This window comes from Lontra canadensis, unplaced genomic scaffold, assembly GCF_010015895.1.
Source record: "Lontra canadensis isolate GAN:19392208 unplaced genomic scaffold, GSC_riverotter_1.0 scaffold84, whole genome shotgun sequence".
In the NCBI taxonomy this organism is placed as follows: Eukaryota; Metazoa; Chordata; class Mammalia; order Carnivora; family Mustelidae; genus Lontra; species Lontra canadensis.
Window position 1 is genome coordinate 5,551,597 of NW_022631078.1, and position 14,937 is coordinate 5,566,533.

Sequence of the window (14,937 nt, forward strand, 5' to 3'; positions counted from 1 at the left end):
ATAGTAATTTGCCAATGCCTGGCATGTCATGGGTGTTCTAACTTATTAGAAAGGACACAGGTTTTTGAGACTGAAAGACCTCTGTTCTGACCCTTGCCCTACCGTTTACTATATGACCTTGAGCAATTACCTCTCCTCTCTGTACTTTAGTTTGCTCACCCATAAAATGAAGTTAAGATACCCACTCCAGAGGGTTGCTATGAAAATTAAGTGACCTGGTGTGTGTTTTCAGTAAATATCTGCATAATTCCTTCGGGGCTACAACTTGAGAGCAAGAAAGAATTCTTTTACCCAAGCATGGAGTAAAAGTGCTTCCCCTCAGTCTCACTGATCCAACCTAAGTCATGGCCCACCCTGGGACGAAGAGCTGCTGCTACATATACTGTTTGTGTTAAACAACCAGGCTGCAACCCCAGAGTTGGGACCAGGCCATTTTCTCCTGAGCCACCTGTTTACATGAAGAAATGAGGGAGGGAATGGTCTGGGGCTGCCGGTTGAGATAGGATGAGAGATGATGGCCGTGATGAGCAGGTGGTAGAATGGGTGCCCAGTGGACAGACTGCAACCATGTTAACGCTGTAGAAAAACCATGCTTTGGTAGCTGATTCCATGTCTGTGGAGAGGTGGAAGGATAACAATATTCACAGGGACAAGGAACCCAAGTCAAGTGCAGGTTGATGAATTAAAGTCAGGCCATGTTTCCTTTGGAGTGTCTGGGAGATTCGGGGGTGGGAGGCGGAAAGCAGTCAGATTGGTTTATCTGGGGCTGTGGCAAAAAGGTCAGGGCTGCAGAGAATGAGAAGTAATCAATAGCTCAGTCTTCATATGCCTGTGTGCCCTTTCAAACATAAAATCTTATATCCCCCTTCGATGTTATTTAAAATGTTTGGGGCTCCTGGGTGGCCAGTTGTTAAGTGTCTGCTGTTGGCTCAGATCATGATCCCAGCATCCTGGGATCCAGCCGACCTCAGGCTCAGCCTCGGGCTCAGCCTCGGGCTCCCTGCTCCACAGGAAGCCTGCTTCTCCCTCTCCGACTCCGCCTGCTTGTGTTCCTTCTCTCGCTGTCTCTCTCTGTCAAATAAACAAAATCTTTAAAAAATGATAAAATAATAAAAAATAAAATGTCTCAATGTATTAAATCTGATTAAAAACCATTCAAAGGACTTGCAGTGCTGAGCCAGCTTCCCAGCTGATGCTGATGGCCGCTGCAGTTGAGCTGGGTGGAAGCTTCTGTCTCTTTCCTTTGGAGTTTCAGGCTACTTTGTTTTCCTCTCGTCATGGCTGGAAGGGTGGGCACAAGAAGCGGACTGCACAGCCCAGGCTCTGTTTTCTGGCATTTTTGTGCTGCCCTTTTCACTGAAGTTATCCCCTCTACTGGCAGGCAGATATCTGAACAGTGCTTGGTCACCTCTGGAGTTAGGGAGCTCACTACCTCCTGAGTGAGCAGTTTTCCAATGGACATTCCTACCTGCGACTCTAGTTTCCCCCCATGGCTTTCATCCACTGCGTGTAGCTCTGCCCTCAGGACCAGCATGGAGGGAGCTTGCAACTGGGTGTCGCTCTGTGGCAGCTCCTCGGGCCTTTAAGGGAGCAGCCAGGCTTGCCTTCGGTGCCCTCTCTTCTTCCCGCCAGCACTCGTAGCTGCAACAGGGCTTCAAACCTTCCTGTTTGACCCTGGAGGGGAGGGACGGGTTGTTCCTGTGAGGCACTTCCGGTTGTGCTCTGTTGGACGCTTCCGGTTCCGCCAAATACGATACTTACGGTTCCCCCGAGTGGGCACTTCCGCTTCCTCTTCGCTGCCTCCGCGGGTTTTTTGTGGAGGTCAGGGCCGGTGTGTGCTGAGACAACGAGCCCCGGGAGCGGTTGGGCCGGGGTTACCGAGGTCCACAGGCAAAGCTGGTGGTTCCCCTTGGGCCTCAGCGCCCCCGGCTCGCTGCTGTCAGAGATGTGGCGGCTTAGGGCCCCCAGGAGCTCCCAAGCCAGACTGTCTTGCTCGAATCCCACTCGGACCACCTCCCAGGTGTGCGACCGTTGGGCGGGGGTCTGGCCTCCCTGGGCCCCGCTTGCTTCAGTGCCCGTGTAAAGTTGGAGGGAGGATGACGGTGCCCACCTCTCTGAGCTCCTGCGGGGTGTGAGGAGAGAATGACAGACGGGGTTGCTCGGGACTTGGGTATAGAAGCCGCTCGTTGGTGTCGTGCATTCCTGTTACTCTCCGAGGCCTCCAATTCTCTGGAGCTCCAGAACTGATAGCCCTTTAACCCCTGATGGGAAATGTTGAAAAAAGGCTTAAAACAGCAAAAAGAGTGACCTTTACAAAGACTGCTGGCCATTGTTCAGAGACAGAAGCCTTTGTTATAACAAGGATTCTGGAGCCGTAGAAATTCCGGCTTCAGGCGCGGCTGTGGAAGGAAACTGGGCGGAGTCTGTGCATTTCTCCTTCCAGAGGTTACATTTCTTGGTGGCGCGCAAGGTTAATATTATTCGGTACTCCGCACTGCACAAAGTCACGAGCTCTCCATCTCTGGGGGGCTTTCACATAAGCTGAAGAGAGCCGGTTTCAGGGGTTTTTAGACAGGGTCCCCGCATGCTGTTGTTGTCTAGAGGCTTTTGAGGGAGGCAGAGCTGGGGGTGAATTCTTGCCGAATTCTTGCCGAATTGTGGTGAGGGCATCCCGTGCTGCCCCAGGAGGAGGGGGCCGGCCTTAGTGCAGAGCCAGGCTCTTCGTCTTTGCCATCTTTGGGGCCCCAGGGTCCAGCAAGGACTTCAGAGGATACCTACTGAGTCATCCCCGAACTGTTCACACCCTGGTGGCTTCATTGGTAGCGGGGAGAGGGGACCCCCAGGCCCTTTCTCTGAATGCTCTCCTGGCCCTCGTTTTGCAGACATCGACGAGTGTGAGAATGACTACTACAATGGGGGCTGCGTGCACGAGTGCATCAACATCCCAGGGAACTACAGGTGCACCTGCTTCGACGGCTTCATGCTGGCCCATGATGGACACAACTGCCTGGGTGAGTGACACGGCCGTGCCCGGCCCGCTAAGCACGCCCTGCCTGTCCCTCAGCTCCAGCCTACAGTGCTGGGGCCGGTGGGAAGGCTCGCCCTCCTCTGGTTCCTTGTGTTACTTTGCTGGGGCCTCCGGCACACGACGGCACAGATCGGTCGGCTTCCACAACAGGAATTTATTTTCTTACAGTTCTGGAGGCTAGAAGGCCGAGGGCCAGGTGTTGGCAGGTGTGGTTTTCCTGAGGCCTCTCTCCTTGGCTCACAGATGGCCACCCTCTTGCTATGTGTTCGTGTAGTACTTCAATCTGGGCGTACCTGGAGCTGGTTTATCGTGCGCTCTCTTTTTCTTTCCACCTCTCTTTGTGTGTCCTCATCTCCTTTTCTTATAAGGATACCAGTCTTATTGGAGTGGGGCCCTTCCTAAGAACCCATTTTTAACCCAGTTACCACTTGAAAGGCCCTGTGTCCAGGTAATTCACGTTCTGAGGTCCTGGGATCAGGGCTTCAACATCTGGATTGGAGGAACACAATGACCCATCACAAGGATTCTCATCTACCTCTAGATTCTCATGGCTCAAGTACACAGATTTAAGCCAGTTGTATGGAATTTAGAAGAGTAACGTAAGCTTTGCTGGATTGAACTGGGTACGTGTAGGAGAAGAAGGAGAGAAATTAGAAAGCAGCGTTGTTGTGCTGGTGTGTCTCCTCGCAGCCCTCCCTGCCCCCAGATGTGGATTCCTGTAGGGGCAATCAGTGGCCCCCATCACATGCCCCCCAGATATCCTCCACCCCAGCCCCACCCTGGCCCCGGTTATCACCATTTTGTCAGCTGTCTCATAGTGTGAGAAGTGACTAGTGAGCCGGAGCTGCTGTAACGATGTGACAAACTCAGTGGCCCAAACAACAGACATTTATTCTCTCCCAGGCTGGAGGCAAGACATCTGTAGTCAAGCTGTCCGCAGGGTTGGTTCCTTCGGAGGGCTTCCAGGGAGGATCTGCTCCGGGCCTCTCGCCTGGCTTCTGCTAGCTTCCGGCATTCTGTTCTTGTAGATCATTGTCTCCCCGTAATTTTACATGGCCTTTGCTCCGTGCACATCTGTCTCTGTGTCCCAATTCCCCTCTTCTAGAAGGACACAGTCCTAGGCTTGTGACCCCTCTGCAAAGATCCTATCTCCAACAGAGGTTACAGGTTCACAGAGACTGGTTTTTAGGACTTCAGCATCTTAGGGGGGACATAATTCGTAACAGAGGTGGTTTGCCATCTGCAGCCAGAGGACCATCTCATGGCAGAGAGCATGGGGTCTCGAAGCAGTTGTGCCTGTCCCCCAGGCCCTCCTCTGCTGCTGGCTGCTGAGTGACACAGGTCCCAACAGCTAGAGCCAAGGAGGTAAGACCATGGACTGGGCAGGAGTGTGGCTGTGGATACCTTATTCTTGTCTCAGAGTCTCAGTCCCTTGTTGGTAAAGGGAGAAGATGAAGAGCTGCTTCGTCCTGGGCTCTTGTGAGCAGTGACTGAGACAGTGTCCTGCTGCCAGTGTCCTGCCTGGCCTGGCATTCCCCTGCTAGTAGCCGTCACTCCGGTCACAACCTCTGAGCCTGCTTCCCTGCTGGAAAGCGGGATGACGATGCTGCCTACTTCACCAGGCGGTGCGCGAGGACAAAATGACACGGCGAGGCGAAGTGACTGGCATTTACCTGGCACAAATCATCAACGAACAGGCATTACTGTTATTCTGGGTGACTCAGCCTCCCTTTTGTGGTTGGACATTTAAATTGTTTGTTTATGTTTTTGTTTTATTCCTACCCTCAGAATCCCAAGGTGTGATTCTTGGCATAAATTTATTTTTTCTTAATTTCCTAATTGTTTCCTCTAACCTTTCTTCCCAGAAATGCAATGACTAGGTCAGAGGGTCATTGGGATGTTTTTATGGCTTTCGGTGCGGTACTTCGTGAAAGGGCTCAGGGGACCTCGCCTGTGCCAGCTGGCCTGTGGGTGCATGGCATGGCAAGTGTGGCATCCTGATTACTCTGGAACCCGTCCTCCCAGTGGTGTATTAGCTGTAGATTTCCTGCTGCTTTTGTTTAGTGAATGTTGGCTCTCAGACAGACTTGTTATGGGAAACAGATCTGTGAACATGTAATTATACCCAAAATAAGGGCTGAAATGGAGGTCTGGACAGCAGGCTGTGGGATCCCTGAGGGTTCTGTGAAGAGACGCCCCTGCACTGGGTGAGGTTGGGGATGGAAATGGAATGGCTCCCCAGGGGGCTTCAAAGAGGAGGTGGCATGGAACAGATTCTGCAAAGGTTGGGGAGCAGCTGGCTGGGACGAGGGCACGCCTGTGCAGAGAGCCACAGGGGGCTCCTGGGGGCTGGGCTCAGGGTGGGAGGCAGGAGTGCCAGGAGGCTACAGCAGTGGGCTGGGCATTTGGTTAGATTGTAAAGATTGGGGCTGTGCCGTAGGACCTTTATTGTGCCAGACACCAAGTGAAGTATGGTCCAAGCGTTATCTTGTTTAATCCTCCCAAAGCATGAGCCCTGAGTTTTACCAATTTTGCCACTGTTTCAGATGACAGCAGGAGTTCACTTCAGTAACTGATTAGTCTGGGAAGGCAGAGCTGATATCCCCATGAGACAACAGGCAGTAGCACCCAGTGGTTCAGATGACAGGCCTTGGGAACTGCCCGTTCTGGGCTCAGGTCCTGGCTCTGCCAGTTACCAGCTGTGTGCCATTTGGCCAGTCACTTCACCTCCATGCCTCAGTTTCCTCACCTGTAAAATGGAATTCATAGTCCCTATCTCGTGAGGATTGAAGGAGATCCTGGTTATAGAACATCTAGAGAAGGCCTAGCATCGAGCACTCACAGTGTCATGGGCTTCGAGCCTGCTCACCAGCTTTCAGTAAGAAATGCATTGGTATAGGCCTGTGAAGGCCAGAGCCAGCCATCTGCACTCCCTGGACTGTGTCTGACCCATGGGACTCCCTTTCTCGTCCTAACACTCTTACCCATGGAGGACCACCAGTTCCTAAATACCCTTGTTCTGGATGATGGCAGGTATACCCAGTGCCTCCCGACTAACGGCAGAGTCTGGGTGGGTTTATTTTTATTTTTACAACAGATTCTTTTACACTGATTAATTTAAATAACTGGGTAAGACTTCCCCGACCCCCACCTCCGAGCACAGATTGCAACTTCACACGGCTCTAACTCACACATACGGCAGCCAAGAAAAGGCTTTCTCTGTTGCTCCTCTGCTTTTAGCTGAGGGCAGAACTTTCCCGACAGACGTGTTTTTGTTTGGGCTTTTTCCTTCTCAAGACAAAACTAGCTTTAGAGAAGTCAGACCTTGGTTCCAACCATCTCCATCCCACACTGGCCACATGACCTCCCAGAGCCTCACATCCCTCCTCCATAACAGGTGGTGAGAGATACAGTGCCTGATATGGCATCAGGATAAGTGCTGGCAGAAACATAGAATGATGGAAGAGGAAGCCAGGCTTGGAGTTTGAAGATTTAGGCTCAAGTTCTGGCACAACCACTCATGAGTCAGTGGTTTGGGACCACTTCCTCAAACCCTCCAAGCAGGTTCCCCTAACTACAACATGGGTCAGTAATCCTGGTCTCAGAGGGGCGCCATGACAGTTAAATAAAAAGGCAGGTCTGGAGAGCTGCATGTACAGATGTCACATTTTGCACAGGTGCTGGGTACTGTCATCATGTTGTCATGGAGGTTTCAAGCAGTCAGCCTGCCATCCTCCTCCAGCCTACAGACACGTTTGTCCTCCCGGTGTTTTTGTAATCATCACTGTTGCTGTCATCTCATTGAATGATTTGTCAACATTTACAAATCAAGGGATGTCACAGAACAGATCACAAAAGCCGCCTCAACAAAATCTAATAAAGATCAAAGACATACACTCATCTTTTCTCACCACAATAGCTATGAAACTAGAAGTCAACCACAAAAACCACAAATACATGGAGATTAAATAAAATGGTACTACACAATGAATGGGTCACCCAGAAAATAAACAGAGAAATAAAAAAGTACATGGAAACAGGTGAATGAAAACTCAATGGTTCAAAGTCTCTGGGATACAACCAAAGCAGTTCTAAGAGGGAAGTTTATAGCACTACCCGCCTCCCTCAAGAAGCAAGAAAAATCTCAAATAAATAATCTAACCTTATACTTAAAAAAGCTAGGGAAAGGACAGCAAACAAAACCCAAAACCAGCAGAAGGAAGGAAATAATAAAGACTAAAGCAGAAATAAATGAAATAAAAACAAACAAGCAAAACCTATAGAATGGATCAATGAAAGCAGGAGCTAGTTCTTTGAAAACATAATAAAATTGATAAACCTATAGCCAGACTTATCAAAAAAAGGAGAAAGGATGCAAATAAATGAAATCATAAATGAGAGAAGAGAAATAATAACACATACCACAGAATACAAACAATTATAAGAGAATAGTATGAAAACTTATATGTCAACAAATGGATAACCTGGAAGAAATGGACAAATTCCCAGAAACCTATAAATTACCAACACTGAAAAATAGAAAATGTGAACAGACCCACTACCAGCAATGAAATTGAATCAGTAATCAAAAAACCACCAACAAACAAAAGTCCAGGATGAGATGGCTTCACAGGCAAATTCTACCAAACTTTTTTAAAGATTTTATTTATTTGACAGACAGAGATCACAAGTAGGCAGAGAGGCAGGCAGAGAGAGGAAGGGAAGCAGGTTCCCTGCTGAGCAGAGAGCCCGATGCAGGGCTTGATCCCAGGACCCTGGGATCATGACCTGAGCCAAAGGCAGAGGTTTAACCCACTGAGCCACCCAGGCGCCCCATCTACCAAACTTTTAAAGAAGATAAAGAATACCTGTTCTTCTCAAACTATCCCAAAAAGTAGAAGAGAAAGGAAAACTTCCAAAATTCATGCTGTGAGGCCAGCATTGCACTGAAACCAGAATCAGATAAATGCACCACAAAAAAAGAGAACTATAGGCTGGTATCTCTGAATCATATAGATGCAAAAATCCTCATCAAACTACTAGCAAACCAAATCCAACAATACATTAAAAAATACATCAATCACCATGATCCAGTGGGATTTATTCGCAAGATGCAAGGGTGGTTCATAGTCACAAATCAATCAACCTGATGCATCACATCAATAAGAGAAAGTACAAGAATCTTACGATCATTTCAATAGACACAAAAAACATTCGACAAAGTACAACATCCATTCATGATAAAATCCCTCCACAAAGGTTTAGAGGGAACATACTTCAACATCATAAAGGCCATGTATGAAAACCCCACAGCTAACATCATTCTCAGTGGGAAGACAAGAGAGCCTTTCCCCTGAGATCAGGAATAAAACAAGGATGTCCACTTTCACCACTTTTATTCCACATAGTACTGGAAATCCTAGCCACAGCAATCAGACAACAAAAAGAAATAAAAGGAATCCAAACTGGTAAGGAAGAGGGAAAACTCTCAATATTTGCAGATGACGTGATTATGTAGAAAACTCTAAAGATTCTACAAAAAAAAAAAACTGTTAGAAACTGATAAATGAACTCCGTAAAGCCACAGGATACAGACTCAATCTACAGAAATCTGTTACATTTCTATACACCAATAATGAAGCAGCAGAAAGAGAAATTAAGGAAGCAATCCCATTTACAATTTCTCCAAAAATAATAAGATATCTAGGAATAAACCTAACCAAAGAGGTGAAAAACCTGTACTCTGAAAACTATAAAACACTGATGAAAGAAAATGAAGACAACATGAAGAGATGGAAAGACATCCCATGCTCATGAGTTGGAAGAACAAACATTGTCAGAATGTCTATACTACCCAAAGCAATCTACAGATTTAAGGCATTCCCCTGTTGGAATACCAACAGCATTTTTCACAGAATTAGAACAGACAATCCTAAAATTTGTATGGAATCACAAAAGACCCCTAATAGCCAAAGAAATCTTGAACAAAAGAAGCAAAGCTGGAGGCATCACAATTCCAGACTTCAAGTTCTATTACAAAGCTGTAGTAATCAAAACAGAATGGTACCGGCACAAAAATAGACACATAGATTGATGGAACAGAATAAGAAACCCAGAAACAAACCCATAATTATCTGGTCAATTAATCTGTGACAAAGCAGGAAAGAATATCCAATGGGGAAAAAATGGTGCTGGGAAAACCAGACAGCTACATGTAAAAAAAAATGGAACCAGAGCACTTTCTTACATTGTACACAAAAATAAATACAAAATGCATTAAAGACCTAAATATGAGAACTGAAATTATAAAAATCCTAGAAAAACACATGTAATAATTTCTCTGGCATCAGCTGTAGTGACTTTTTTTCTGGGTAGGTCCCCTCAGGCAAGGGAAACAAAAGCAAAAATAAACTATTGGGACTACATCAAAATAAAAAGCTTCTGCGTGATGAAGATAACAATCAACAAGACTAAAAGGCATCCTACGGAATGAGAGGAGTTCTTTCCAAATGGCATATCTGATAAAGGGTTAGTGTCCAAAATATATAAAGAGCTGATACAATTCAACACCCAAACCCCAAATAATCCAATTTAATAATGGGCAGAAGATATGGATAGACATTTTTCCAAAGAAGACATACAGATGGTCAACAGACACATGAAAAGATGCCCCACATGCTCATCATCCCTCATCATCAGGGAAATTCAAACCAAAATCACAATAAGGCATCACCTCACACCTCTCACAATGGCTAAAATCAACAACACAAGAAACAACAGTTGTTGGCGAGGCTGTGGAGAAAGGAGAATCCTCATGCACTGTGGGTGGGAAGGCAGACTGGTGCAGCCACCATGGAAAACAGTATGGAGGGTCCTCAGAGAGTTAAAAATAGAACTATACTATGATCCAACCATCAGACTACTAGGTATTTAGCCAAAGAATATGAAGGCACTAATGTTTATGGCACATCCCTGTTTATAGCCGCATTGTTTGCAATAGACCAGAGATGGAAGCAACCCAAGTGTCCATCAACTGATGAACAGATAAAGAAGCCATTAATAAGAATGAAGTCTTGCCATTTGCAATGACATAAATGGAGCCAGAGTATCATGCTGAGTGAATTAAGCCAGTCAGAGATGGACAAATACCATATAATTTCACTTACATGTGGAACTTAAGAAACAAAACAAGCAAGCAAAGGAAAAAAGAGGGAGAGAGACAAACCAAGAAACAGACTCTGAATTATAGAGGACAAACTGATGGTTACCAGAGGGCAGGTGGGTGGGGTGGTGGGAGAAACAGATGACAGGGATTAAAGAGGCATCTGTTGTGATGAGCACCAGGCGATTAAAATAAAAACTTAAAAAAAACAAGAAAATAAAAAAAAACTAATAAAAATAACTTGGAAAAAAGCAAGGGATGTTACATAAAAATCAGTATTTCCAGCGTTGTTCCCGCTCGGCCACAATCACCTGACCCCTGAAATTGTGGACCTTGGGCAGGAGTGCAAATGGAGGCCTTTATGGCACATACTTATGGCTAAATATGGTAGAATGAGAAAGCTTCAAAGCCAGAACATATTCCGTCTTTTCTACCTTGACAAATACTCCTTCCTAATGACCCAGAAGGCTACACTGGGATTTCAAATCTGAGATTCCTTGAAGTTTTGTGTCAGAAAGTGGTCGGGTAGGCAGTGCCCGCTCCCAGTTCTTCTCACAGCTGACTCCATCCTATACCACAGGAGCCTGAAGACCCCCTCACCTGAATGTTTAAGCTCTGGCCATTTGCCCCCAAACTACCTTTCCTTTCTCCACTGCTTGGTCCTAAGGGTTATCTGTCCCTCTGAAAACAGACTTGGGGCCATTCAGACAGGGAATTGTAGGGTCTCAAATACCTCGAGTGTGGTCTAGAAGGGCGGGTCTGTGTTCCAGTTGCCCATGATTCTCTGCGGGCTCCTTACTCCACAGGGAGGGCTGTAGCTACCGGAGGTAGAGCAGGGACCCCCAAAGTGTAGGGCCCAGGGCAGGGGTACCTCTTGCCCACATCTCAGTGTAGGACTAGGGCAACTGACAGGAGCTGGGCCACAACCACCTACTTTGGAGGGGCTATGTACTTCCTGCTGGCTATAATCCTCACCACGCCCTACTGCTCACAGTCAGTAGCTTTAGGCATTTAATTACCTGCTTGGTCTGAGTGGGGATCATGTTCATGCTTCCTGGTGAAGTTTCCAGCACAGGGCCTGCCCCCACTGTGCTCAGTGGCCATGGAGGCTAATGGAGTTGTTGGAAGATTCTCTGTTCTTGCTGCCTTATGCAGGCCTGACCATCTCTGGTCCATCACCAGGAGCCCACTCACAACCCATCACCCATCGGGGACAGTGAAGGCTGTTCGCATCTCTTGTTTTTTGGTCTCCAGGAGTCTGGGTCAGGAGTCTTGTCCAGCTGTAACATTCCTCTCTCAACCACTACTGAATTCCTCAGGGATGATGGCTGGACTAAATCCTCATCAGCAGAGTACGAAAAGCATTCTGAGTTAATTAGGAGAAATGAGGCTGATGGCTTCGGGGTTAGTTTCTTGCCTGAGTTTTCACAGTTGAACCTTTTCTTTTGAGCAAAAGAGGTTATTTTCTTATAGAGATGGCTTGCCTGGGAGGGTGGCCAAATCTGTCCTCTGGGGAGCAAAACCCTCTCTCTATTTGACATCTTTATTGAGGAATTTCTCAAATATAACAGAAAATGACACCAGAGGGAATTGAAACCATGATGAGATCCTTGCTCAACCCCAAATGACTGCTTTTAGCATTGTAATTACTTGAAATAGCAGTAGTTCTGTTTGAAAAATATTATTCCAAACTCCATGCAATTGGACATAAGAGCAATATTTAGGCTAATAGAATAAGATTTTTTTTCATCTTAAATTAAAACCAGCAGTGGATAATTTTTTCCCGTCTCCACAAAGCAAGGGTCCTCTTTCTCTAAAGCCATTAGTTCACTTAGCCAGATGTTTTCTTCGACCCCAGTCTTTACCTTGACTTACTGAAAAATATGTTTCTCAAGTTGCTCACGGTTTGAATTTTGAACTTGCTTCTCAGCACTTTTTCCCCTGATGAAGAGAAGTCATCTGTAGCCAGGTCCCACAGAAAAGTTGTTTTATTAACAAGATGGCTACTTTCCCGTTAATGCTCATTGAGCACCTACTGTGTGCCCAGCCTTGTGCTAGGTGGGCAGTTCTACTTGGGTGAGATGAGGGAGCTGGGCTGGAGTTTGTGCCACACACCCAGAGTTGTACAAGATGCTGTGTTCATGTTCCCTCAGTCAGTCCTCACGGTGTCCATGGGTAGAAGCCATTCATGGCCCTTTTTTATGAATGAAGAAACCAAGGCTCAGAGAAGGAAAGTGGCCTGCATGAGGCCACCCAGCCAGTAAGTGGCAGTGCTGGGACCATTTGCCAGCTCAAGCCTGTGAGTCGCTGACTACCCGCGCCCCCCCCCCCCCCCCCCGCTCCACAGTGCCCAGAACAGCACCAGCTCGGGGAGGCTGGCCAGGTTCAGGGAAGGGCTGGCTTCCCTCCCTGGGTGTTAGGGATGTACCCCATATGAGCTGGGGAGTCATGGAGGACATCCAGAAATCCCAGCATCTGCCAAGCCGGGCAGGTGGATAGCATACCAGGGGCCAAGAGGGAGCCCCTGGCTCCAGCCCCTGGCTCCCCCCTGGCTCCCAAGGGCACCTCCTCCCCAAAGCCTGCACTGCCTCCCCTGGCCAAGGCAAGAGCCTGCCACCTGTGTAGGAGCTTTGTGTCACCCTGGAACTTCCCTCGGGCTTTGGTCTTACCCCGTGTGACTGCAGAGCCCTGTTCTTCCAGAACTCACTCTCTCATGGCCTCCCAGTGTGTCTGCCCACTGGCTCATGAGGCCCCCTCACCAGGGCCCAGTCAGCCTTTCCCCCTTGCTCTCACCTGTGCCAACCCAATGAGCCACCCAGGCACCCCACAGATTTGCTTATTTTCTGCCCTCTGGCCCAGCCTGCCTTAAACCCATGGAGTCCTTCTGCGCATCCCTGCTGTTCACAGCTCCTCCCAGCAAGGACCCAGTGAGGTCCTTCTTGTCACTCACTTGCCTTTTGCCCTGGAGTCTTCCATGACCATGTTATATGCACCACTGCTGTGGCTCTCTCTGCTTCCCCTGATGGCAGAAGCTGTCTTCTTCATCCCCTGTCTTCCTCCTGAGAGCCTGGCACGATGTCTGGCATATCCTAGGCATATGATAAGTATTTGGAGAATGAGAAAATAAGCAAGTCTGTGGGGCGCCTGGGTGGCTCAGTGGGTTGAGCCTCTGCCTTCAACTCAGGTCATGACCTCGGGGTCCTGGGATCAAGTCCCTCATCGGGATCTCTGCTCAGCGGGGCGCCTGCTTCCCCTGTCTCTCTGCCTGTCTCTCTACCTACTTGTGATCTCTCTCTCTGTGTTGAATAAATAGATAAAAATCTTTTAAAAAAAAAAAAGAAAGAAAGAAAATAAGCAAATCTGTCAAGGTGTCTCATCATCTGGGCCCTGTCGCTCAGCAGACCACGCACTGGGCTCAGAGCAAAGATCAGGGGCATCTGTCAGGACTCCAGGAGCATCAGAGGCAGAGGTGTTCACGACTGTGAGGACAGGTAGAAGGGCTGTGATAGCAGTGACACCAAAGCCTTCCACCTCATGTTTACCTGTTTATTCCAAACAATTCTGCAGGGCACCTGCCTTGGGCCAGACGCGGTTTCAAGTGGGGAAGAGACCAGGGAGTGATAAACGAAGGCCTCAACAGGCACACACGTGTGAACTCCCGCAGCCGGAGGGTAGGGGACAGTAAACGCCGACACGTAGCTCAGGAAGGACGGTTCAGTCAGGGCAGCTCTGGTGGAAAATAACGAAACGACGTGATGAAAGATGATGGGGAGAAGGCTGGGGTGCCGGACGGAGTACGCTGTGGTCACTAGTGCTGCCTGAGAAAGCACCCCACGCTCTGTGGCACGAACTGCCATTGTAGTCGGCTTTTGGCCTCCACGGGGCAGAAGTTCAGACGGGGCACAGCAGGGACGGCTCATCTGCTCCACAGGGTCTGGGGCCTCAGCTGGGAAGACGCCCAGGCTGGGGAGGACTTGACAGCAGGCTGGAATCATCTGGAAGCGTCTTTGCTGGTGTCTGGTGGTTGATGCTGGCTGTTGGCCAGAACGTTTGGGGTGACTTCTCCATGCAGTCTTTCCACACGGGTCGGTGTGGGCTTCCTCATGGCATGGCCACTGCATCCGCGGAAGTTTTACAGTCTAGCCTCAAGCCGTTACAAAGCTTCGCACACCTTCGAGCAGAGGGGACAACAAGATAGGGCTTCAGTGAGGAGGAGGAAGATACCTTTAGAAAATAATAGGGAGGACCTTCCCTCCGGGCAGAAGGGAGAGGACCAGTGAGGTGGCGACACACTTGGTGAGTCTGGGAGGTCAGTGTGCCTGGAGGCCGAGAGTGAGGGAAAGGGACTAGAGATGAAGTCAGGATGTAGGCAGGGCCTTCCAGGTTCTAGAATGGGGTTGGGATTTTATTCTAAATTAGCTGGGAGCCATGGAGATTTTAACTAGGAATTGACCTAATCTGATTGACGTTTTAACCTAAAGGGATTTGCTTTCTGGCCCCAAATTGGAGAATATATTCCAGGGAGGAAGAGGCAGAGACCACTCTGGTGGTCTTGGTCAGGGTCAGAGATGGTGGTGGCTCAGTCCAGAGTGCCAGTGGTGGAGGTGAGGACAAGTGGTGAATTCAGAATATATCTGAAAGGAGAGCTCTGAAAGGAGAGCTGATGGGTTCAATGGAAAAGGTAAGAGAAAAAGAGACACCAACACCAACTGCTAGGTTTTTGCCCGGAGTGCGTGGGTGGCTCAGT

The 14,937-nt window shown here is 48.3% G+C and overlaps 1 protein-coding gene across 3 annotated transcripts in view; it reads left to right on the forward strand.

Annotated features, from left to right (window-relative positions):
* The window catches only part of SCUBE1 (signal peptide, CUB domain and EGF like domain containing 1), a 133,677-nt gene that overhangs the window by 18,453 nt on the left and 100,287 nt on the right, over positions 1 to 14,937 (forward strand). For 2 of the 3 annotated variants that reach the window (XM_032882823.1, XM_032882824.1), the window contains exon 3: positions 2,883 to 3,011. In XM_032882823.1, coding sequence (XP_032738714.1) covers positions 2,883 to 3,011 — 129 coding nt within the window. Of the gene's footprint in view, positions 1 to 1,799; positions 2,021 to 2,882; positions 3,012 to 14,937 lie in introns of those variants that run through there. The other variant, XM_032882825.1, reaches the window with a different exon arrangement.